Here is a 24945-nt window from a genome sequence, read left to right on the forward strand (position 1 = left end):
CTATAATACGAACTAAATTCTCGATTAATAAGATCTTTTCCTCCAACTTTGCCTTTTTCGATAGTTGCACTGTCCAAGAAAATTACATAAAGTGTGATATTAAAATAATACAACTTGAACGATTTGTAAGGCCTTTAAGTTCTTTATTTTTTTCTATTAGATTTCCTCTTTCCTTACTATCTGTTAACTGTCTGAAATATATGCAACATTATTAAGCTTTTAGTTGGATTAATAAATTATTTTAAGCCCATGTGAATTATTAATATGATTATTAAAGTATTATACCATTTTTAAGTATTTAAATCTTTATTTTGTTTAATTTTTCTGCCATTTAATTGGAATCGATATGTACACTAGGCTGTGTTTAGTGAACTCTCTATCGATTGCTTTCTATCGATTGCGCACTAGACACATCTCTCGCAGTGCTGTAAAACGTTTCACACAGTTGACGGCACTATTCTTAACTTGTTATCGTGCTATATTTTATTATTTGCAGATTAGCTGCTGATAAGATTTTATAGCCAATTCCGATCAGGCTTCAATTAGGGCCTTTCGATTGAGGAGCAAAGTGATATTTTCCTGAATTCCACGTGTGCTTTAGGAAAATAATAAAATTCTGGTAATTTAGCAGTGCATTTTTTATGCACTAACTGCAACAAGTGGAATTCTCGAGTTAAAGTATTCAAAAGCCGGAACAAACAGTAACATTAAGCCAAGCGTGAGTAACCACAAAAAGTATAGCTATATAGTATATGATATAATCTCTCTGCCCAGTGGAGGAATTCGAATTGGAGGACATCGAAGGCGCAATGGATTTCTGGGGTATTTTCATGTTTTTCCTGCTCACTTTCCTCATCATGAGTTGCTGCGGATATTGCTGTACCAGCAGACGCCAGGGTGCCGTTTTGTCAAGTAAGTAGAAATACAAATATTGCTATTAATCAAATAAACCCCCTATGAGTCATTTTTTCACCACAACAAAGAGGGTGGAGTTCAATTTGCTTGAAAACAATTCTAGATTTTTAAATGGATGTACAGTGGTCGGCATAAGTATTTTGACAAAATAAAAGTTAAGTATACTCATAACTTGAATTTACTTCTTGTAAACTATAGGCATCAATGGAAAGGTAATTTCAATGCCGTTTGAATGATACAATACATTTCTTTACCCATTCAGTACTTATTGAAAAGGACGAATTTGTGTAAATCAACTTTGAAATTTAAAAAAAAAACTTTTTTCCTCGTCTTGAAAACTTAAATTTTTTGATGCAAAAAGTTTCTTCAAACAAAAACAATAGTAACTGCAAAAAGAATTTTTCAAAAATCATTTTTCTTATATTTTTTATGAATTTTTGAAAATGCTTAAAAACAGGCATTTGAGCCATATTTTTGTCTTTTTCATACAAATTTTTTCCGACATTGTCACCTTCAAAAAATCATAAAAAATATAAGCAAAATGATATTTGAAAAATTCTTTTTGCAGTTACTATTATTTTTGTTTGAAGAAACTTTTTGCATCAAAAAATTTAAGTTTTCAAGACGAGGAAAAAAGTTTTTTTTTTAAATTTCAAAGTTGATTTACACAAATTCGTCCTTTTCAATAAGTACTGAATGGGTAAAGAAATGTATTGTATCATTCAAACGGCATTGAAATTACTTTTCCATTGATGCCTATAGTTTACAAGAAGTAAATTCAAGTTATGAGTATACTTAACTTTTATTTTGTCAAAATACTTATGCCGACCACTGTTTGTGTGAGTCAGTATATACAAATCCTATCACTTGTATTGTTTCGTACCAAATCGTGCTAAATAATAAGTAAAGCCGAAATAAAGCGAAAGGTCTAAAAAATATAGAGTTAGCGTTATCCGTTTCCTATGACTTGTATATTTACTTTACTTAGTCATGCAAAAGAATAAATTGCAGTCCAAATAAAGCGAGAGATCTTCTAAATAATAAAGAGAGTATTCTCCCTGGCTATCTTTAAGATTTCGCTTCCCCACTGATTCGTAAACAAAATCAATTATGCTCAGCCATAAACCTAATTTACTTTATCAGCATGTGCCCAAGTCATTATCTAATTAAGTTTATTTATATGCTTACCGTATCTTATCTTATTACCATATGGTTTGTCTCTTTCTGACCAGGATTTTCCCAATTTTTACCTTTTTCCACCATTAAGCTTTGTGTACAGCTAGATAAAAAAGTATCTTTTGAATTCCACCACAATTTAATATTAATTTAAATGACTCATTTTCAGTAGCGCTTGTTTGATAACAAAATGATGAGTTTTTATAGATAAGTAACTGACAACTGTACCCGTGGCATAGCAAGTTACATTTTCCAGTATTCCTCTGACTTTTAAACCGAACGCCTCGTTAAAAACTTTTAAAATGGTTTACATATACTTCGATGTGTGGTTCCCCGTTTTAATGGTGTTTTTTATATTGATTCTGATATTGATCCTGTTGCGGGTTCGTCGAGCCCGTCGACTTCGAATGGGTAACTCAACTGTGATCCCTGCCGGTGTGGACAAGTTATCTCCGATTCGGGAAATCGCTCGAGACAGCTAGGCTATCGAAATCTAATCATAAGTGCTTCATGTCCATGTCGCCATTTAAATCCAGCCCCTGAGATTATCGCCTTAATTTACAAATCGTTAATTATACCCGTTACTCGTAGAGGAAAAGGGTATATTGTATTAGTCCAAAGTATGTAACAAAAAACGAAAAAATATTTACAGTGGGGAGCAAAATGAGTACATGTTTGCAAATATTGACTGTTGGCCCGTCATCAATACACCAAATATAATAATCCTACACCCATATAAGATTCCCTGCGTCATTTTGGATCCCTTGCCAATGCGCATTTCTTCAATGAAACATATAAAGGGGTATATATTTGGTGTCTTTTTTACTCTAAATTGCTAATAGAGAAGACTATTTTACTATTTAGGATACTTGTGGACCCATTTTTGCGGTTTAATTAAGCAGCAAACGGATCAAATCATACCTTTTATGTTGATTTATTTTACATAAACTGAGTACATGCGAGATTTTGTTTTTTTTTTTAATATAAGAAATATATCATTTTATTGTTTTGTATAAGAATGTTTTGTAAATATTTAAAGAACAAACAACTAAAATTGTGGTTCCATTGCATTGATAAAACATAAACATCTCCTTACTCTATATATTCTTTATCAGGATAACTAGCCAAGTCGATCTAGCCATGACCGACCGTCCGTATGAACGCCGAGATCTCGGAAACTATAAAAGCTAACAAGGAAGAACGCTATAGTCGAGTACCTGGACTATTAGATACCCGTTCCTCTGCTAAAGGGACCAAAGGGAAATGGAGATATGCAAAGCGAGATTGAAATGCGCCACCTACTAGCGGTAGACAGATTTAAGCTTTATGGGCGTTTGTATCTAGCATAAAAATTGTGGCTGTCACAGGTTTGGGCGGTTTGTGGGCGTGGCATATTCGCGTAACAAACTTGCGCTGCGTACCAGGCTACGGAATCTAAGTCTGAAATCCCAATTCTCTATTTTTGATAGTTTCCGAGATATCCGCGTTCATACTTAGGATTTTTCGAAGTTTGTGGGCGGTTTGTGGGCCTTAAACTGCAGGAGTTTTGGGCGGTTTGTGGGTGTTAGAGTGGGCGTGGCACATTGCTGAAACAAACTTGCGCTGCGTAAGAAGCTCAGGAATCTGCATGCCAAATCTCAAAAGCCTAGCTCTTATAGTTTCCGAGATCTCAGCGTTCATCCGGACAGACAGACAGACAGACGGACATGGCTAGATCGACTCGGCTAGTGATCCTGATCAAGAATATATATACTTTATGGGGTCGGAAACGCTTCCTTCTGCCTGTTACATACTTTCCGACGAATCTAGTGGGATTAGGTATACAAGGGCTCTGAAGCCCACAAACGCCCATAACCCTACAGTCTGCCTAGCTCCCAAGATTTTGTTTTAGCGTAAATTGAAATCGATTTAAGTATCATACCAATCGCAAGTTGGTTAATTGAGTAACGGGTATCTGATAGTCGATGCACTCTGCTATAGCGTTCTGTCTAGTGATTTTTATCAAATCATGTTTGACTAAAGCCTCGTTAACATTTTTGGCAATCTGTATTCGCAAACGTTTGACGTCAAATATTGTTTGTTCCTTCTTTCAGTGAAACGATATTAAAATATATTAGTGGTGTTCAAATTAGAAGATAGGGAGTTGACTGAGTGCCAACAAATAGTTTAGACGAGGCTTATGGGAAAACCAAAAAAAAAGTTGTTCATCAAACTTAATCAAATAACATGTCGTTTACTTAATAGTGAACTGACATTAGGTTAATTTTATTAAACAGGAAAATGTTTTGAAAAACAAGAAATTTACCTATTTCATCCTTAGTTACCGTGGTAGCTAAAGGATATAGTCATTATATTAGAAAGCATTTTTACTTTAGTCAAGGTAAGTACGATTTGTAAAGGTTCATGTCAATAGCTATAGGTTATCATAGCTGATATGAGTCCAGTGGACACTGTCCACATATTTTAGGATGATTGGACAGTTTTAAATTATTGAAGCTGAGCTCGAAAACGATTATAAAACATATAGACAGACGGACATGGATGCATCTACTCGTCAAGTGAAGCTGATCAAGAATATGTTCATATAATGTACAGGGTCGGAAACGGTTTTTTCACGTCGTTACAAACTTTGAGCAAACTTATTTAAGCCTCTGCAAGTGTGTAGATGTTATCTTAGTGCAAGGGTACCTAATAAATGTGTAGAGGCTTTTTTGTTAAAGATGTTGGAAGGTAATGATTTCACAGGTGTAACTAAGGTTTATTTATGGTAGTTGCTGTCATGACTTAAAAATATATAAGAATAATTTTTTAAACACATGAAATAATATACTGGAACTGTTTTGGTAATCAAAGAACTAAATTTGACAGTACATTATAGGCTATTGTTTCACTGAGATCAAGCCGCCCCCGGATGTCTGCGCTTATGAAACAACACACTTAATTGCGCTACTAAGAAATAGGATACTTCTCAGCAGAATGTCAGCAATTGTTGCTTCAGTATTTGAGACAGACTTTCATTTACTCTGTTACTGCAGAAAAGTCTATTGACCGTTGTTTTTCCTTCTCGGTTTAATTTATTACTATCCACGCTTGGTTTGATAAGCGTAATTTAATTATTTGATTATTACTGACGTCAGTGACGATCGGAGATTTGTGGGGACCGCAGAGGGTAATCGCATCAGGTTGAGAATACCCAAGAGTAATAAATTTCAAAATCGAAACCTAATTTTTCTTTTGATTGATGCGGAGTATTGACGCAGGTTTCAAGCTGTAACAACGATGTCCACTTGAGAATTTTTATGGCTTCCCCCCGAATCTATGCTAGCTTTTAGAACTGGTATCAGGACTATATGGCGTATTTAAGGCGATTAAACGCGCAGACCGTCCCCACAGACACAGCGAAGGGTGCTAATCTTATCGGGCCTTAACGCACTGCTTTTAACTGCCTTCGGGTCTGTGGAAATCCAAAGACAGTCTAGACTGTTACAAAAATCGACGAAGAAGCTCATCCAGTTAGCAATAATCGTTGAACGTTTGCGCAATGAACACTGTGAACACATCGCAATTTCGGAAAACCGTGGCGTAGATTCTATACTCATCGAACAATCCTAAAGACTGTCTGCCAATCGAATTTATTAGTTAGTAATCGTTAATAAATAGTTACACCTGCTTTCGAAAAGATGCCGCATGTTCCGGGCGAGAAGGATGTGGAGACCTCGACTATCGTCCTGTGTTCTTTATTCGCTGTGGTCCTTTGCGGAGTTATGCTGCTCATAGTACGCTCGGCGATCCGCAAAAGGAACCAACGGCTGGCGGGCAAGGCCGTGATCGAAGCAAGTTAGTATATCGTCCACTGGAAAACAGCTTCCTGTCCTCTGATTTGTTAATGCCTCGGGCCTTTCCGAGTTGGCAGATACAAAAAATCGCCGAAATCTAATTTATAAAAATTGTGTAAAGTAAAACTGTGCTATATAGAAAATGTTAATGACATTTTCGTGATACAGGGTTCCATTTCTTATGTTCCATTTCTTTCATCAACGGCTTAAAAGAATTTTTTGGGATCTTATTTTGTAAGGTAGTGTATTTAGAGATTATACTTAAAAAAATATTTCAAGTTAATCCATATGGTTTATCTATGTTTTCTATGTTAGTCATCTACAGTATAAAATGGATTCCTAATTTTTTTGTTAAAAATAAATTAATTTTGAAAATATTTTGTATGGCACTATTTTTTAAACTGTGTTGAGACTCGAATAGTATCTAAGCAAAAATATCTAATCCATGCCTGTTTTTATGAGAAACAATATTTTTGGTTTCATTGTATAAATATCACTTTGTTTCTTATTCTTACTCAGAATCTACATAGTTCAGTCTATTCAAAAGTTTCAGATCGTTTTAGTGATTTTTATACCCTTGCAGAGGGTATTATGACTTCAGTCAGAAGTTTGCAACGCAGTGAAGGAGACGTTTCCGACCCCATAAAGTATACATATTCTTGATCAGCATCACTAGACGAGTCGATCTAGCCATGTCCGTCAGTCCGTCTGGCCCTCTGTCCGTCTCTCCGTCCGTTTCTACGCAAACTAGTCTCTCAGTTTTAAGGCTATCGGGCTGAAACTTTCACAAAAGGGTTCTATCTTATGCAGGTAGTATATAGGTCGGAACCAGCCCGATCGGACAACTATATCTTATAGCTCCAATAGGAATAATCGGAAAAAAAGCTTAAAAAATGATATCTTTGGTGTTTTTTAACATATAACCTCCTACGCTTGGAAATAACATTTTTTAATTAGTTCTGAATTTCGAATTTAATTTTATCAAAATCGTACGACTATATCATATAGTTGCCATAGGAACGATCGAAAAAATGGTGGGAAAATAATCTAAAACAAATTAAAGCTTGGGTGTTTTTTAACATAAACCTCCTACGCTTGGAAATAACATTTTTTAATTAGTTCTGAATTTCGAATTTAGTTTTATCAAATTCGGACGACTATATCATATAGCTGCCCTAGGAAAGATCGAAAAAATTGGTGGGAAAATAATATGAAACAAATTATAGCTTCAATGTTTTTTGACACATTATCTTATACTATTGGAAATATCTTTTTTTGCATTTTTAAGAATTTCAATTAAATTTAATAATTATAGCTGCAAGGGTATAAAATCTTCGGCTTGCCAAAGTTAACTTCCTTTCTTGTTTCATGCGGATTTGTAGACAATGTCAGGTTACTGGAACTCCTTTTCTACAAAAGCATTATCGGTTGACAAGACCTTTTTTTATTTAATCATCATTATTGTAATTTATAGTGGTTTGGTTATCAGTTATTGCTGTAAACTTTGTTCGAAAGGTATTTTTACTTGAGACACATTTTATACCCTTTCAGAGAGTAATATAATCGACTTGTGAAGTTTCCACAAATATTTTAGCTAATTGGGTAGTAGACAATTTCAATTTGGTTTTTTTAATTATTAAAGTAACTTATTTAAAGATTATTTATATAATTTAGAAACCTATTTTCTTGAGAGCATGTGTTATTATGTACGTTGTATTAAAAAATGTTTAAGTTATTTACTTTAGTGCATATTGTAGAACTACACAATGCTTGTGCCAATTCTGCCCACCCTGCCTATTTATAGTGTAGTCTCTCTGCTAAATTGGTAGAAGAATTCACACATATTCATTTTTCAGTCATCTAAAGAAAAATAAATGTTTCAAAATATTCCGTGTGATTGGAATATTGATAAGAGACTTCGTTACCCACTCGTTTATCGAGTGCTAGCTAAGTAAGTTCGAATTTCTTTTTATTTATAAGGAAATGATTCGATTATATAAAGATCAGTTTGTTAAAAAGTTTGGGATCTATAAGTTGTATTTCTTCGTTGCGCTCGTACGTGCCTGTTAGATTTATACAATGTCAAGGTCACATTACTATCCCTTTAATAGAACACTTACGGATTCAGAGAAAAAGATTTACTTCCTTATTTTTCTTGTTTGTATTTGCGGGGCGATCATAAAGTGTTGCTGCTGTCGAAGTGAGGAAGGTATTTATACTGTGAATACATTTTAAATAGTCCTAAACGTTAGTCCCTAATTCAGGAGCACACATTTGCTTACACTTGCTTAATATTTGATTAAAAACGCTAGATTTTCTGCCAAGGCTTTGAAACGATGCTGCAATAAAATGATTCTAGCGCAATATTTTGTGATATTAATTTAGAAAGACCAGAAGCTATATTTATAGAAGCTATATATACCATGTATCATCATAGATAGAAATTTAAATAATCTTACGTAAGGTCATCATAAATTTAAATGTCCTTTTTTTAGTTTTTTTAAATTTATATTTTTATCTACATTTTGATCAAGAATATATACTTACACTTTCTATGGTCGGAAACGCTTCCTTTAACCTGTTACATACTTTGCGACGACTACAATATAACCCTTTATTCTTTAAGTAAGGTGAGACCTAAAAAGAAAATAACTAAAATATAAACTAAAAAAAATTGTCATGTTCATAGCTAAACTAGACTGTACAACTTCAAATGACACAATTATAATTAAGAGGGTTATACAAAATATTTACCACGAGAGATACAGTTGTGCATTTGTTTTTTCGATTTATCATTTTATATGATAAGTATAATTTCAAAGTATTTTGCAAACTTAAGGGGGTATTCTAGTCTAGAAATTTAAAAAATCGAAAATTTTTTTAATCATAATTTGATAGTTTAGATATTCAAAAATATCTCCCTAAACGGATTTTTCAAAATTCAAATTATTTTTAAAATTATGGCTGATTAAGAGAATGTAAGTTATACGTGCTATTCTATCAGTTACACTGCCTGAAATTTAACGTAAAACTTTAAACGCGTTTTTCTCCAAACTACTTTTTCTGATACGGTAGCCATAATATTTCAAGTTCTAATCAGCCGATTTACTTAAAATTTGGCATGAATATTCTTTCAATATCTCTCTATCGCATGAACCAACAAAAATTAAAAATTTTAAAATTTGTAATATTTTTAAAAAAATCGATAAAATTAAAAAATTAGTAAAAAATTGACCTTTTTTTTGAGTGGCTGATTACGTACTGATTAAGAATATTTTTTTTTTTCATTTTTAAGATGACCAACAAGGGTAGAAATCATGGCGACGAGGACACGGCCTTTTTTTTACTTCAAGGACGCATAACTCGATGAAAAAAAATTTTTTGTTTTTTAAATTTTATTTTATATACTCTTCTAAGTTAAATAAACAAATGATAAAAAACCCGACACTAAAAATATCAATTCTTTAGTTTTAATTAATTGTTAAAAAAGGCTCGAAACTAGAGCCTCTAGACTAGAATACCCCCTTAAGTTACTTCTAGAACTTCTTAGTTGTAGAAAATAGTTAACTTTATTTATCTCAATGTGTCGAAGCCAAACAAAATAGTCATTGGATTTCTGTAACTGTGTAAGCAGGCGCGGATCAAAGGGTGCGAATGGTGTGTTGGGTTGATATAAATTAAGAGTGAATCGCAAAGTGAATAATCAAGTAAAAATTCTAATTTGGATTTAACAAAGTATTGACACTAGTTGTTTATTTTAGCACATTTTTGTTGTTTTCGAAAAATTTAAATGGGATCTTGTTTTGATTATAAATGACCATCTACATGCCAAAAATGGTTCAATTCGGACCATTTATTAAAAGGTTATAAGCAAATACTACTTGTATATCTGTATCTCTCTCGCTAAGCTGAGTAACGGGTATCTGATGGCATCGACTAAAGCGTTCTCTCTTGTTTTTTTTTTTCATCAGGATTGTTAATATGTCAAAATGCAAACGGAACAAAATTGGTGTTCCTACATGTGGGCAATATACAATTGTGGAAAATAACGTTTTAAGAATGTATATTGTTTTAAGAATTAAAATTGGGCGAAGCTCAAGTGTTTATTAGACATGTAGATACATAGTTGCTTGGAGTTTGTACTTTTTTGGAAAGCCCAAAAGCAGGCTGTATAAATGTAACAATGGGGTTTGCTTTGAGTTTAAACAAAAGTGAGGGAGATGTTCTTCGTCAATGTAAATCAAAGAGAACATTCACTTTTAGTGTATAATAATTTTAGTAATGCTTGTCAATATATTTTTTTACAATCATTGGCGAAATGGAGTAATATGATAACAAAACAAAACAGACGGAAGTGGTTAGTTCGACTCGGATACTGATCGTGATCAAGACTATATATACCTTATAGGGACCAAATCTCTACAGTCTACCTGTTACATACTTTCCGACGAATCTAGTAAACCCTTTTACTATACGTGTAGTGGGTATAAAAAGACCCACCTACGATTATGGGAAATATGGCTTATCCCCACCAGTACAACAGCTAAGGCTGGATTACTTTTATGAGTCATTGCTCGGATTTTCCTTAAGTGCGCCTGCAGATGTTGTTTTAAATACTTTATTTTGAAAACATTGTTGATTTATCTCTAAGGCATCCCAACGACTCTTAGTTTTACTTCTGAATCACAGATAGATGTTGGTGACGTTTGCGCTCCCGAATTTTCTTTGTAAATGTCAAGAACTTACAAAAATTCAGTAATTAAACAAAACCACTTGCAAGGTATAAATTCGATATAAAGAAAAGGTTTTTTTTTGTTATTAGCAACCAAAGGTATGAAAAAAATCAAAATTGTCGCAGCAACAACAATCATATTTTAATTATCTTAACAAAAGAAACATCGTGAAGCATGATCGATTCAGTAAAGGTTTCTCAGTCGCGTACACAAAACTGATCAAGGTCCTTAATAAAAACTCCTTATTTATCTGTATTATAGCTAAATATCTATTTTTATACCCTTGTTTTTTATACCCAGATATTATAATTTCAGTGAGAAGTTTCTTGCGCAGTTAAGGAGTATATGTATTCTTGATCAGCATCCCTAGACAACTCGATATAGCCATAACGGTCTGTTTTAATAACTTTTGCGAGCTCAGCAATTTCAGCAAATGGTTTCGTTTGATTTAATTTTGGTTTTACCTTCCTTTGATTATTTTAAAGTTAAGTTTTTTTTTTAGAACTGGGTGGTTGTAGTGAAACCAATAATTTCAGTCACAAGTTTTCATCGCAGTGAAGAAGACATTTTTGATTTCCTTAAAAATATTGGATTAGAAATTGTTTTGGAAAACCCAAAAGCAGGCTAAAAAATGTATCTAAATTTAAATTTTACAAGTGAGACAGAGACTCAGCTTTAGTGTTTAAATAGGGGTGGTTTTAGTTTGGTTTAAGGACTCAAAACTTTGTTATGAATATTTTAGTCAAAACGGGATAATTGTGCAGATAATAAGAAAATTAAGTTTCAAAGTTCTGGTTTCCATAGATCATTATTATGATTATTATTATTATTATGTAATGCTAACTTATAGTTAAAACTATAAGCTAACAGTGGGTTTATTTTAGAGCTATAGCAGCAAAAGGCTTTAAGCTCGCTTATGGTAATTTAGTAGTGATGATTATTATTTGTATTATATTTTACAGTTTATTATATCTTATATGGTATGTTGGAATTATTAAGAAAGATTAGGATTTTCTGGGTATTGATTAAAGTAGGATTTGATATAATGTGGATAGGGTTTTGGAAGTTGAACGGATCATAATCTTACCTAATGATAGCATTGAATTCACCAATTACATTGTGAAGTTTATTATACGTGATTTAATTAGGTCCGCAGACCATTTTTTTAAGAGTACCTTTTTTTAAAATGTCTTGATAACATTTCCTTTGAAAAAGTCTATGTGGGTGGGTCCCGATATCGCAACGGATGTGAATGGTTGCACAACTGGGGAATGAATTCGTTCTATTCACAACATAAAGCTTGGATTTTTCCTCTTAGAGCAAGTCTAAGCTGACTTAAGCACAAGTATTTTTGTCATCGGTCCGATCAGTTCACTACCTCGGTTCGTTGCTGTCAAACGTGTTTGCTAGATCTACACAATGTCGTATCCCTACGATAATAATGATTCGTTTAAAGAAAAGTTTCCAGTAAGCTTTTACCGAGTTATCATCATTGTAATCGCCATTCTTTGGATTTTCTGTATGTGCTGCTGGAAATATTGCTGTAAAAGTTGTGAGAAAGGTATGGGTTATTTAGAGACATTTTTATCTAATCTGTAAGATAAACGAAGGTTTCTCAGTGTTGCATCTGCCAAACAAAAACAACTTAAGTTTCCGATACATCTTTTAGTTAGTTGGTGACGTTTGCAGAGTAATCATGAACTTTCTTTATATGAATGTGCCAAAATTAAGTTCCAACGAGTTTGACATTGATATGATCATATTGTTTGCTGCGTTTATCATTATTCTATGCGTTGGGGCCTTTTATATGTGCAAAAAAATAAAGAAAGGACAACAAATTAAAGTTATAAGTGGTTAGTAATTTTTGTATCTGCTCATCATTATTTTATAACTAAAGCTCTATTTGCTGGTATTATTCTCAATATTTTATGATATGTCCCGTATTAAGATTATACAAGATCTTTTGTAAGTTTGAAATACGCAATTCAAAAAGTTTTATTTATTAACCTAATATTTTTGCTTATATATTTTTTTTTTATTTCTTGTAAAAAACTCACCAACACTTTACAACTTACATCTTCTTAACAGAAAATAATGTCTTTTAAATGTAGTACGCCATTTTCAAAAGTAATCTAATTGAAAGTCCTAAGTCGGCTGGCAACCGTGCCAATGGAAATGCAATGCCCTACAATTTTATACATATTAAATTGTTCATCATTCTAGACACTGTTTATTGGTTATGATTTATTTAAATGGGAGAACCGATAAAACCAGATTATTTCGTGAAGAGTAAGTCCATGAGGTCTGAGTCAGTCAATAACGTTTGTAGCTGCAATTTGAATTGCGAGGCAAATATAACGCATTTAAGCAAAGCTATTAGACCCAATATTTATAGAAAATCTAACAAGTTAAATTGGTTAGCTGTGTATCGGGAATATAATAGTTATACTTCATTAACACAGTTTTTGCAATGATGCTTGTTGTTACAGTTGCTGTATTATTTTTTTTGCTTATGTGTATGATCTGGCTATAAAAAGCAGAAGGGGATTAAAAAGAAAGCATTTGAGTTATTCTATTAGTATACTACTGAAAAAGTATGTTTATAACGTTTATGTTTAAATACAATTTAGTTTCCAGTTTAACAATAGATTTAGTCATATCAATTCGGGGCAATCCAAAAGTAAATCCCCTTTGAGTCACCTTTCACAATCTTGTGTATTTCCTTCATGTAAATAATGGTAATTCTAAACGGGAAAAGTTTGTTCATATTATAGCGATTATAGCACCTCAACTCTTGCGAACTGGTTTTTTTAGTTCAAGCAAGCTTTCGATGTCGTCATTCAGAGCTTCTGCGGTCGATTTCAAAATTCGATCTTGTAAAATGAAAATTATACGATTATGGGTATTGCCCACTATATAATATTGGTGCTTCCTATCTGCAAAGTCAATTTTATTTATGGGTGAATTTTTCAAGTCATTGTCTAACCGAAATATAAGATTGTATACGACGTGATTTCAGTTATCAACTACATTTGAAGTCTTGTGTATGAGTAGTCAAAATCTCAAAGAATGTAAAAAATCAGCAGTAACATTTATTTTTTCTATAAAATGCAATAATAATACAATATTATAGTTGAAAAATATTCCTAAAACGACCCCTTATCCAATTCATTGAGTTGTAAAACTCTGAGTACTTGAGGACCCCTGTGATGAAACTGCCCGCCTATCTTGGTATTATTAGATTTAGGACTTGTTATGAAGTGGGTAATGACTGGTGGTTTTTATTATACTTGTGGAACATATATATACTGATTAAACTGACTGTGACTCCCTGCAATTTAGGATCACATTTGCTAATGTGTGTCAAAGTGGTGGGTTTACTTCTAAATGCAAATAAATAGATATTAGTGGATAATGGTCATATAAAAAGTTAATGTGTTGACGTACGTCCCGAATTGCTGGGTTATTCAGAAAATGATTATGGAACCCATTTAGTTAGGTCGCGGACTTTCATCATGAATGCCACCATTTTGGATGTGTTTGAGGATATTTCCAAGCGACTGCAATTTAACTGGACATTTCTAGCATTGGAGGCGGAAATCCTAACAGTTTTGGTTGCCTTAGCTGTTATATATGCAATAATTATTGGCCGTCACTTGGAAGATTTTGTTTTTCTAAACCATTAATAGAGATATTTTCGATATGTATAACGAAACATATATCAGTTACCTTATGAAATCCCGGGAAAGTTATATAGTCTACATGTCCGCTTTTCGCATAACCTACAAAATATTCATCTTGGGGTTAATCGGTTTGGTTGCACTATATTGGAAGCGCCGGCAGGCTCTCGGCGATTTAAGTAAGTTATGATAATGGTTCGAAGTGCTGTTATCACTGATAAGTGCTATCTTTATGAGTGCGATTGCCCTTTTCTTTGGGCATTACGGGCACATTTTCGATTGCCGATCCGGTGGCTTTAGTTCTTCGCTTTTGTTTAGTCTTTGTGCGCCGCTTACTCAGTCAGTATCAAAATCATGGATGACTCGGGCATCTACTGGATACTTTTCTTTACCCTCTCCGTATTCTTCATGACATCCGCGGCGGTATTTTTGACCCGTGGACGAACCCAAAGAGCGGCACTTACGAAGGGTGCAGGTGTGTTTTCGGGGATCTCCCTTTTGAGGCGATAACGCCGCCCGTCGGTTTCCAATAGCTGTCATGTACAAATAACCAACATATCATATTCAGTTGATATCGTGAACCCACTGGTGTAGCACCTGCTTAATCAAATAAAATAATATTCGCGATGGAGCCGTATATTATTCCCATCATTGCATTCTCAGTCTTCTTAGTGATTTCCTCATTAATGTGCCTATGCTTCTTTTGTATAGCCAAGAAGTTCAGATCAATGGGTAAATAAGTAACTAGGGATAGTGTTTTGACTTATGTAATATTGAAGCTGTTGTGTGTTGCCAATATAAGTGATAAACAAACTAGAATGAGAGTCCGGAAAAACATGTGTGTTGTTTGGCTATGTCACCACCCGCTTATCGCATTGGCCATATAATCGGCCATTGATTAGACATGGGCCGAATGAGTGGGTCTCTTTGATGACAGCTTTGCAGTCTGTTCTGTGTTCGTCTGGAAGGCGTTTGTGTTTTTCCAGTTTAACCCGTTAAATCATCGAAAATGTGGGCATTCTGGGTCGGATTATCGTTGGCTTTCACCATATTTTTCGTTACCTCTATTGTGGTTTGCATAAGGCGCAAGCAGAAGGCAGCACGAAATGTTGGCTACACAATCAGCGAGGGCGGTGGTAATTACATTGACTGAACAATTGGCAAAACGACAATACTTAGGAAAACAACAGTTAATTTAAACTTTCATTTTTTCATTTTATTATTCAAAAGTCTAGTACTTATAGGACTTAAATGTATAAATATAACATAGCTTTGTTATTAGCTGTTGTTATAAATAAAGTTGTCGATCAAGTTGATAAGATTAAAATTAATGAACTACACATAAACAATAAATTCACTGAAAAAAGGAAAAGGGAAAATTAGTGAAGTCATAGTTTCACTAGATTCCAACTTATTTATGTTTATAATTGGTCAATTGCTTTAAGGAAATATAGGACCAGGAAAAATTATTTCGTACCCCTCTTTATCACTCTAAAAATTTTAAAATTTCGTTGAGTGTTAAAGCGCACCGAATGGGGAATTTTTTCGTACTGATGAGTTTAATCAAAAACGGGAGCTTATCGGATCTGCGATTCGAGTGGTCGGCGATGACTCAGAACTATTGGCCCAGCTCTTTTCCGTTTCTAATTTTCTTGTTCTGCTTTTACTCTTTGCAGCGCCCGTGGTGGTGACCTCCGCCACGCACACGGCTCCCGGCGGATATCCGGTCACACAGCTGCCTCCGCCGGGCTATCCGGCGGGCAACGCCTACGCAGCTCCCGTTGGATATCCCGCCCAGACCACCGGGTAAGTGCGGACTTAAAAGGGGCCCGGAAACTCCTCTAACAGCTCTCTTTTCCCCGCAGTAACGTGACCGTGCAGATGCCCATGCCGATGCAACCCCATAACCAACAGCAAATGCCGATGCCGATGCCCGGGTAAGTGGAATCGAAAGCCTCTGCAGAATGCAAATAATAATTAATATCTTTCACACAGCATGCAAACGCATGGCGTGGCCTATCCTCCGTATCCCGGCGCCGGGGCTGCCAGCATGAATCCTCCGCCCTACGACATGGCCATGGCTAATCCGGGACCCAGTGTCATGCCCTCCGGCTATGAGAAGCAGGCTCCCTACAACCCCAACTTTGGGCAGTGATTGCTAACTGCGAACTGAAAGTGACACTTATTTGGAGGAGACCCTCTTTCGCCTCGACATAGCTTTTATACACTGCTGAACGCATTCGTTTCGATTCCTCTTTATATGTATTACCCAAATGAACTCCAAATAGTCAGCGATATATTTCCAAGCGGCCGGGGGAAGAAACCAAAGCAAAAGCGATCGCACAACGAGCCATTTTTGTATTGCTTGTGATGTATGTATGTAAAATGAACATATAACTTAAGTGGAACCTATATTTAATTTATACACCTACGTTAAGGAAGCCCAAAAAGAAAACAAAACTGAACTACATGAAGTGTTAATTGTAATAAACTAGCGAAGTGCACGTCAAATACATGCCTGTTTTTTCGATGTGCACTTCCACAAAAACCAGAAATGCAAACATGTTTTCAATTATTCCATGAAATCGAATGTTGTTGCCAATGAAAGTGCAGTGGTTAAATGTGTTTCTAAAGATTACTAGTGGGCTTAAATTGGCATTGTTGCAACCGAGAGCTTTTGTGTATCATTTTTGATTTGTGTATGTCGGATTATGTATTTTTTACTTGGTTCACCCTTAGCCGAATCGATTGTATGTCCAGCATTTTTGCCTTTGATTATTCATTTGATGGAATTTATTTCAAGCCACCAAAACAGTGATTAAAAAAATTGGGGAATTGGTAACGTTGAGCACTTCTCATTCTGGACTACTAATAGACCATGCAAATCAAACACAACCTATTGCCTAGAGGCTTAAACTGGATTTGTTTCATGTAGTAAATATAGCAGTGCAATTGCCATGCTGTTATCAAGCATTTCAAATTGATTTTTTTAAGGTACAGGTTGAAGATTTCCCATTATTATTTTCACTACACCAACCGCCACCAAATGTTGCTCCTTGTACCGACCCTTTTAATAGTGTTTATCACCCAAGAGGTGTTATCCACGGATTACTGCGACAAGGATCTGTGCCAACCGGAGATAACGCATATCGCTTGTCATAATTACGGGGTGAGTTGAGGATGTTATCTGCATAGGTAGATTGATAGTAAGATGCATACATTTTCAGGACTTTGATGAGACCTGTGGCAGTGGAGCGATCATCATGAAGTTTCCCATGCATTTGCGTGCCCATCTACTGTCCGTTCTGAATGACTTCCGTAATACAGTGGCTCTGGGACAGTATCCATCCTTCAGTCCGGCTGCCCGGATGGCGACTCTCCGTTGGCACGAGGAACTGGCCGGATTGGCCAAGTTTGCCTTGCGCCGTTGTGAGAATATGGACGATTACTGCAGCAACACGGATGAGTTCAGATATGTGTCCTATATCTACGGTAGTACCAAGTGGTTGCACCAGGAGAAGACCCCCAAGTCCATTATGGAATTTGTGTTGCAATTTTGGATGGATGATATAAAGACCTGCTCAATGGCCCACATTAATGCCGAGAAACCCCCCAAGGATAGGTGAGTACGGCAGTTCCATGGGGTGTATGTTTATCCGAATTCGATTTCAGGCACTGTCGCGGCTACTTCACCCAACTGGTCCAAGACCTGGCTGCCCACGTCGGCTGTGCCATGATGATGCGAAGGAGCCAAACCAGCGGACTTTATCAGTACGGAGTCCTTTGCCATTTTTCCCGCGGGAAGATCGCAAATGAGCTTGTCTACCGCGAGAGTGCGCACCCGGGCAGTCGCTGCTATGCGGGAACCCACTCCATATATCAAGGGCTCTGTTCGCCCGAGGAGCATGTCAATCCCAATGCCCTACAATTAGGCGAGCTTAATTAAGTTGGTCATGCGGAGTCTAATAAACTTAGGTTTTAAGATGGATTTACCCGTGAATTTAAGTGTTACTGCCACGCTGACTGGTCGACATGCGGATGTGGTATCTATGCCTGTTTCTGATAACGCCAGCCGTATCCCTGTCCTCACGGGAAAACACCCTATGCAGGCCCGATCTCTGCATGGATGCCGAGGTCCACGTGGGCTGCTTTGGACACAAGGTAGGAGCTCCAAGTCTCAACCTATTAGTGGCATTTTAGAAAGGCTTTTATAGACATTAGCCAGCTTGTGCAAGAAGGGCAACATCGTTCTGCATGTAAACGGCGGCTTGAAGTACGGCATTCTTCACAGGATCAATGTGCTGCGTAACTATGTGGCCAGTGGAGCGGGCAACTTTTCGGTGGCCGCTCGCATGCCGACCATATTATGGGATTACAATCTGCAGCGGCTGGCCGATCGCCAGGTGCGCCAGTGCAACGAGTTGGGGAAGTATTGCGCCAACACTGACGAATTTCACTATGTGGCCACCACGGAAATTCGGAGCACGATGGGGCGGAGAAACAGCTTAGAACATCAGATCTTTGATAGAATGCTGCCGGAGCTGTTCTTGGATGTCATGGGCTGCCGGATGGACGAAAACAAACGAATTTTGCCCAGTAAGGAGGGGTAAGTAGTTAGAACAAAATTTGGTTTTAAAAAGCATAATTGTTACTAGTCAAAACAAATCTTAAAAAAAATAATGGGATATAAGTTAAATTATTTTAGATAATGAGTTTGTTATACATTATAAATAATAATAATAACAAATAATACTATAAAATACTATTCATTTCAGCTCCTGCGTGGGCCACTACGTGCCCCTGATTCAGGACCGTGGTGCCCGGATGGGCTGTGGTATCCGGCTAAAGACCAGGACAGAAACCAAGTCGAACGTGATCCTGATCTGCCACTTCTCACGGGCCAACGTAAACAACCTTCAGCCGTACGAGGTGGGTCAGCATCCTGGTGAGAAGTGCGTCACCGGATCGAGCCAACTGTACCAGTTCCTGTGTAACGAGGAGGAGAACGTCGATGCCAACAGCATGGTGGTGCAAACCAAGATGCCGCTCAGCGCAAAAATGAAGAAGAACGAAGGAACAGCTTGAAATGAATTGAATATTCGCATGTCAAATAGATAATTACTTAAGTTAATAAATTCAAAAGAATTCGAAACCACTTCTTTGGCATATAAAAAATAGATGGTACTATAAAAGTAGTATTATTTTGTAATTTTCTAGGATTAATAAAACCTCTTTGTTCCATAAATATCCTGTTAACTGGACCAAAGTGCTACAAAACATCATCAAAAAGATCATCACATCGTATCGATATATTTTTCTGTGTACCAAAGTGTGTCAAATTGTAGGCGTAACCAATTGGTAAATTGAGTGGGGGTCAGTAAATAAATAGTAAATACGTGCGATTGATAGCTTCGCTTGACCACAAATCGATTTGGCGGCCTCGAACTCTATAAGAGGCAGCCTCGGGAGGCCGGAGCTGGCTAAACTGGCTGCCTCGTCGAGATGTTGGACACCGTGTGGCCGCCGCTGCTGCTGCTGCTGATGCTCCTGGGCCAGCAGCTTCACGCCTTCGACTACTGCGATCCGACCTTGTGTCCAGGACCCGAGAGACATATAGCCTGCAACAATTTCGGGGTAAGAGGGACCTAATGGTTGTAGAAGATCCCGCTGACGGCTGATGCTTTCAGGAGCTGGGCGACACCTGCAGTCCGGATGCCCATGTGGTGCGGATCACGACGGCCCGTCGCACCATGATCCTCAACGAGCTGAACGAGTACCGCGATAGGATCGCCAGGGGCGATCTGATGGGCTTCAGTCCGGCCACCCGGATGGCCACTTTACAGTGGGATCAGGAACTGGCCAGCTTCGCCGAGCTCAATGTGAAGCGGTGTGCCCTGGTCAACGACCACTGCCGGAATAGCGAGCAGTTCCGGAACGTGGCTCAGGTGGTGGCCGAGGGCGGTTGGCAGGGAGATCCCCTGCCCCCGGGAAGTCCCCCCAATGGCAGCCCCAATCCAGAAACCCCAGTGCCCGTCGAATACCACACCGAGGACGAGGTGATCAAGGCCACGCTGGAGCAGATGTTCGCCGAGTACAAGGAGTGCAGCATGCGGGATATCATAGCCTATAGTCCGCCCAGCAACAGGTAGGTGGACATCCCATGGGGATCCTCTTTGGTGATTGAGTAGCGCTTACCTGACCAGAATCCTCCGCTTGCGCGTCAGCAAGTGCATAGCCTACTTCACACAGCTCGTCCGGGACAGCACCACGCACGTGGGATGCGGCATCCTCCGACAGACCAAGAACACCACCAACGAGGCGGGTCAGTGGCTGCCCAGCGTCCACCAGTACATGACCTGCAACTTTGTCCGGGCGGACGATGTCAATGCCCCCGTCTACCAGAGCGGAGACCGCCCGGCCACCGAGTGCCGCAGCGGACGCAATCCGGTCTTCATCAACCTGTGCTCCGTCAACGAGATCTACGACTCCTCCAACCTGCCGGGCCTCTTCTGAGGTGGCAGGTCCTGCAGTTCCACAGCCAATTACTAATTATAATAAAAAGAAAAGGATTCTACTGATGTGGTGTTTTTCTATAGCGGGCGGTTAGTAAATAAACAAAATGTATCATACGTAGTTGGAAGATAAATCTTTAAAACGTTATACAACATTTTTTTTTATCAAATTCACAATATATAAGGTTACCCGAACAAACAAATTAATTTTGTTCGCAAGAGTTATTATTTAGCTGGTACCATCCACCCCCTATGTGATTACTTAATATACTTGTATATGGCCCAGAACCAAAAAACAACTCATTGGATTCTAAAGCCTGCATTTATTTATTATTTATTCGTGTAAATAAAAAATGAAACAAGATTGGTTAGGATACTGTTATTAAAAAATGAAGTGGATTAATAAAAATATATATTTTTGTTTTTTTTCTGAAATTTTATTTGTTACCAAAATTGGATTATTCAGTCCAATTCAATTATAAACACGTTGAAATTGCATTTTAATAAAACAGTTAGTATAAAAAATTAACATCCTTGAGTTTCCAACCAGTGCTGCCATTTTGTCCTTATTGCGGACAGATCCGTCCTTTTTCTAACGATGTTACCTGGAAAAAAATGCGGAAATTTGTTCAAAAAGATGCCTTAGTTTTGCTAGATTTGGCTGTTTTCATATACTAAACCATCTGTCTCACAATCAGGTGCTTGGTACCTATTTACCTGAATATTAAATGAGACGCGAAGTATTGAGTGGGTTGCAAAGATTTTTCTTTGCAAATACTGAAAATGCATTTCTCATTTAAACAAAACTATATTAATGCGTATATGTGTAAATAAATGAATTGTTAAATTAAGTAAGTAAATACGTAGTCGAACGCCTCGTAGCTAGCACTACACCTCCAACGTTAGTATTAGTTTTGTAAACTTTACTATCATCTTAAAGAAATAAATAAATAAATTAGCATGGTCAAATGCTCAAGTGAAGAAGATGAGTCAGGGACAGAGGATTACTACTTAATTAAATTAGCTATTCAATAAATTTTAATTATGTACGAAATTAACGGTAAGTGAACAGTAAGATGAATATACTTTTGACACCTTTTTTATCCTTATACGTTTTTAAGATGATCTGACCGGTTTCTTAAGTTTTCAACCAACAAATACAGTAAAAAAAGTAAATCGGAATGCTCTTTAAAACAGCTATCATTTTCATTCTAAAGTAGCGGTTTTTAGATGATCTGACCAGTTTCTTAAGTTTTAAACCAACAAATACAGTAAAAAGAGTAAATCGGAATGCTCTTTAAAACAGCTATCATTTTCATTCTAAAGTAGCTCCACTTGATGGCAAAATATGGGTATTATTCTATTAGTGCTTCCGTTCCTTTTAGCCTGCGTCTTCCTATTCAAGCTATTTGCTCGACAACAAAGAATCAAAGTTGAGCCACTGGAATCGCACTTTAATTCCATCACCATTATTATAATGAACCTGATTCGCCCGACGCTACTCACCTGCAACGTGGCAGTCGAATTGAAATGTGTCCCCGCTCCTTTTTGGCACCTGCCCGCCGGGCTTGCATCCTGCATCCGGAATCGCTGTTTTCGCACCTAGGCGACTGCCAGTCAAAGTCAGCGGACGCAAAAAAGTTCGTTGACAACTTCAGCAAACAAATTTTTTTATCGCGCACTTGGCACACCTTTTCGTTTTATTTTTCGAATTTGATTCAGCCTTTTTTTATAGTTTCTCTCTTGTAGCGGAAGTGAAAAAATGGCAAACGCAGCGTGAAATACGCAGCAACCGCAAATGGTGCGCAGCGAAAAAAGAGAAAAAATGTTATATATTTCTAGCTAAAAACGAAAACTTATTTTATTTTCATTTAATGATTTATTCAATTGTGAAATGTGCTCGATTGTGTTCAGAGTTAACAGTAAAAGGGAACCGTGCGAGTTTTTGCATATGTCCTGTTTAAGCTATTTAATAAAATATTTCAATTTGGTCCTGGTTCGTTCATCCATATACTCGCTTGAGGACCGTAAAAAACGTATAAGTTGTGTTGAGTAGATTCTGAAAAAGCTCCAAGGTAATGGGTCGGACATTGCCCAGAAGTATCTGAAAGTAAAATTATTAATAGTATTAAAAAGAGCTGAATTAATTAAATTGGGTCGCTTAGGATGTTTTGTTCCTAGGTTCTTTAAGGTCTGAAGAAATTGAAGATTTTATAAATGTTTGGCTTAAATCCAGCTTAAGTATTTTTAAAACTTTAAAAATATCAGTTCTTCTTGGTCAATTGGAATGTGAACCAATTCAGAGATTATTAATTATTGATAAATATATGGTTAAGGCTGTTTCATCCTTAAATATTATAAATAAACAGTTTGAAATAGTATAACTTGAGGTTTATAAATGGAACTCACTGCAGCTGGTCGCTGAGCCCTCATCATCATGAAGAGGATGTTCTTGCGCAAGGGAACATCGAAGGTGTACCACTCAGTCGCATAGGCTGCGGTGGCTACTGCTAAATTCTGTTCCTTCAGCTCGTTCGCGTACCAGTAGATGGCCAGTATTTGGGCCAGAATCATGTTTATGTACATGCAGACAATAATCAGTTGACTGGTGCCGCTGACCTGCGAAAATTTAAAATGCATAATGTTCCCTTTATGGATACACACTTACAATGATCAGCATAAAGAGGAGGGCACACAGTAGGGCCGAAAAAGCCATCAGCTCGAAGAGGAACATCATTGTGGTCAGCTCGTTGATACGATCCATATACTCGATGATGCTCTGCTGGTATTGAATGCAGGCTATAATCTCCTCTCTCAATCGTCGGGGATCGCGGTCTCCGAACGGATGCAATGTGGCCACCTGGTGGAGGCGATGCTGCAGGGCCTTGCACCGCACTATTCCGAACATAATCAGTCCCACAATCAGACTCGTATACGGTATGTACATGCAGCACCCCATCGGGGTGATGAGCATCTGAAAGACGTACCACATCTCATAGTACGGCGACTCGTACTCATTCAGGCCAGGGATCCTACTACCAAAGGGAAGGACTGAAAAAGGGTAAGGACATAAATGGTTTGGTTATCTTAAATATATTCATAAAATATCCACATTCAATCAAGATATTCATTGTTTACTAAGGGAAAAAAAAGTACTTTACACACCATTTAAATATATATAACTAAGGACTCGCTCACCTCTCTCGCTGGACGATAAGGGATACAGGCCGAAACCCATGGATGTAAGCATGCCAAAGAACAAATTGCCCCTGGCCATCAAGTGTCCCACCCGGTTGAGATTGACCAGAATTCTCGATATGTATGGATCGTTCAGATTCAATAGATCATAGTAGGCGGCGGTAAATTTCTGGATTAGGGCCACATATTTGTCGTGATCTGCTAGCAAAAGATAGGCGCGCAGCACCGTGTTGATCCAAAGGACGAGCATGTAGGAGTTTCGAATTATACCGGTTAGACCTTCATTAGTACTCATCATGTAGACCATTTGGGTGAAAATGTGGAAGGAGGCCAGTCCGATGCAGACGTATCGCCGTATATTTTTGTCATAAAGAAGGGCCCAGAAGCGAAGTATCTTGATGTTCATGTAGATCAACTGAATATCCTCGAACATGGCTAATAACTTGTGTAAGGTTTCTTATTAAACTCTGAGCTATCCTCCTTGTGCCTGAACCTTTTATAGAATTTTTGTGGGCGGAACTCATTATTGCTCTTTAAGGGAGCATTCAAGTTAATTTAATAGGTTAGAAAATATATTCTATTGTAATAAGATAATTTATTTAAAAAAGTGTTTTTAACTCTGGGTTATTTTGATCATTATATTAATTAGTTTGATATTTGAAACTAGACCGAACATACATATGCTCCAATAGTAAGGCTTTAATAAATCTAGACATCGATTTGTTTTCTCATTTATTGATTGGCATGTATAAATATATTATTTACTATAACTTATATTTCAGAGTATAGCAAATCAACAATTTTGTTTTATAAAATCCTTTTTTGTGAAGGCCACGTCCTGCATAGACTCCCAGCTGGTCTCATTTGGGTGCAATTTCTGCCTAAATTGCCGATG

The 24945-nt window shown here is 37.0% G+C and overlaps 5 protein-coding genes across 13 annotated transcripts; 4 read left to right on the forward strand and 1 right to left on the reverse strand.

Moving 5' to 3' along the window:
- Positions 1-439: 439 nt before the first annotated feature.
- Positions 440-16895, forward strand: LOC119551085 (protein shisa-5). 8 transcript variants are annotated; one of them, XM_037860255.1, is made up of 5 exons: positions 440-718; positions 775-912; positions 16017-16146; positions 16206-16277; positions 16336-16895. In XM_037860255.1, the coding sequence occupies exons 2-5, from the start codon at positions 810-812 to the stop codon at positions 16493-16495; spliced, it is 465 nt and encodes a 154-aa protein (XP_037716183.1). In that variant the 5' UTR covers positions 440-718; positions 775-809; the 3' UTR covers positions 16496-16895. The 8 variants fall into 8 exon arrangements, with proteins under 8 accessions (XP_037716183.1, XP_037716181.1, XP_037716175.1 ...); XM_037860253.1 differs by lacking the exons at positions 440-718; positions 775-912 and adding an exon at positions 2379-2502; XM_037860247.1 differs by lacking the exons at positions 440-718; positions 775-912 and adding an exon at positions 5757-5928.
- Positions 16896-17351: 456 nt separating this feature from the next.
- On the forward strand, positions 17352-18317 carry LOC119551084 (antigen 5 like allergen Cul n 1). Its single transcript, XM_037860246.1, has 3 exons — positions 17352-17509; positions 17568-17962; positions 18013-18317. The coding sequence occupies exons 1-3, from the start codon at positions 17387-17389 to the stop codon at positions 18284-18286; spliced, it is 792 nt and encodes a 263-aa protein (XP_037716174.1). The 5' UTR covers positions 17352-17386; the 3' UTR covers positions 18287-18317.
- Positions 18273-19495, forward strand: LOC119551083 (antigen 5 like allergen Cul n 1). The gene is made up of 3 exons (XM_037860245.1): positions 18273-18501; positions 18555-18946; positions 19116-19495. Exons 1-3 carry the CDS (start codon positions 18373-18375, stop codon positions 19423-19425), a joined length of 831 nt encoding a protein of 276 aa, XP_037716173.1. The 5' UTR covers positions 18273-18372; the 3' UTR covers positions 19426-19495.
- A 318-nt stretch (positions 19496-19813) lies between these two features.
- On the forward strand, positions 19814-20916 carry LOC119550804 (antigen 5 like allergen Cul n 1). Of its 2 annotated transcripts, none has more exons than XM_037859738.1 (3): positions 19814-19974; positions 20028-20485; positions 20544-20916. In XM_037859738.1, exons 1-3 carry the CDS (start codon positions 19843-19845, stop codon positions 20851-20853), a joined length of 900 nt encoding a protein of 299 aa, XP_037715666.1. In that variant the 5' UTR covers positions 19814-19842; the 3' UTR covers positions 20854-20916. The 2 variants fall into 2 exon arrangements, with proteins under 2 accessions (XP_037715666.1, XP_037715668.1); XM_037859740.1 differs by having other exon boundaries at positions 20565-20916.
- A 1924-nt stretch (positions 20917-22840) lies between these two features.
- LOC119550609 (odorant receptor 49b) lies at positions 22841-24483 on the reverse strand. Its single transcript, XM_037859433.1, has 4 exons — positions 24051-24483; positions 23521-23903; positions 23262-23471; positions 22841-22956 (listed from the first exon to the last, which is right to left on the reverse strand). Exons 1-4 carry the CDS (start codon positions 24481-24483, stop codon positions 22855-22857), a joined length of 1128 nt encoding a protein of 375 aa, XP_037715361.1. The 3' UTR covers positions 22841-22854.
- Between the last annotated feature and the right edge of the window lie 462 nt (positions 24484-24945).

This window comes from Drosophila subpulchrella, chromosome 2R (genome assembly GCF_014743375.2).
Source record: "Drosophila subpulchrella strain 33 F10 #4 breed RU33 chromosome 2R, RU_Dsub_v1.1 Primary Assembly, whole genome shotgun sequence".
NCBI lineage: Eukaryota > Metazoa > Arthropoda > Insecta > Diptera > Drosophilidae > Drosophila > Drosophila subpulchrella.

Excerpts from the sequence above, each read along its gene's own strand:
- LOC119551085 (XM_037860247.1), top strand. The coding sequence starts at position 5,772 with ATGCCGCATGTTCCGGGCGAGAAGGATGTGGAGACCTCGACTATCGTC. Across the intron at positions 5,929-16,016 it reads CAAGGCCGTGATCGAAGCAA|CGCCCGTGGTGGTGACCTCC; the intron begins GTTAGTATATCG and ends TACTCTTTGCAG. Across the intron at positions 16,278-16,335 it reads ATGCCGATGCCGATGCCCGG|CATGCAAACGCATGGCGTGG; the intron begins GTAAGTGGAATC and ends TCTTTCACACAG.
- LOC119551084 (XM_037860246.1), top strand. The coding sequence starts at position 17,387 with ATGTTGCTCCTTGTACCGACCCTTTTAATAGTGTTTATCACCCAAGAG. Across the intron at positions 17,510-17,567 it reads TCGCTTGTCATAATTACGGG|GACTTTGATGAGACCTGTGG; the intron begins GTGAGTTGAGGA and ends ATACATTTTCAG. Across the intron at positions 17,963-18,012 it reads GAGAAACCCCCCAAGGATAG|GCACTGTCGCGGCTACTTCA; the intron begins GTGAGTACGGCA and ends ATTCGATTTCAG.
- LOC119551083 (XM_037860245.1), top strand. The coding sequence starts at position 18,373 with ATGCGGATGTGGTATCTATGCCTGTTTCTGATAACGCCAGCCGTATCC. Across the intron at positions 18,502-18,554 it reads TGGGCTGCTTTGGACACAAG|ACATTAGCCAGCTTGTGCAA; the intron begins GTAGGAGCTCCA and ends AGGCTTTTATAG. Across the intron at positions 18,947-19,115 it reads ATTTTGCCCAGTAAGGAGGG|CTCCTGCGTGGGCCACTACG; the intron begins GTAAGTAGTTAG and ends TATTCATTTCAG.
- LOC119550804 (XM_037859738.1), top strand. The coding sequence starts at position 19,843 with ATGTTGGACACCGTGTGGCCGCCGCTGCTGCTGCTGCTGATGCTCCTG. Across the intron at positions 19,975-20,027 it reads TAGCCTGCAACAATTTCGGG|GAGCTGGGCGACACCTGCAG; the intron begins GTAAGAGGGACC and ends TGATGCTTTCAG. Across the intron at positions 20,486-20,543 it reads TATAGTCCGCCCAGCAACAG|AATCCTCCGCTTGCGCGTCA; the intron begins GTAGGTGGACAT and ends TTACCTGACCAG.
- LOC119550609 (XM_037859433.1), bottom strand. The coding sequence starts at position 24,483 with ATGTTCGAGGATATTCAGTTGATCTACATGAACATCAAGATACTTCGC. Across the intron at positions 23,904-24,050 it reads CTTATCGTCCAGCGAGAGAG|TCCTTCCCTTTGGTAGTAGG; the intron begins GTGAGCGAGTCC and ends ACCCTTTTTCAG. Across the intron at positions 23,472-23,520 it reads TCCTCTTTATGCTGATCATT|GTCAGCGGCACCAGTCAACT; the intron begins GTAAGTGTGTAT and ends AAATTTTCGCAG.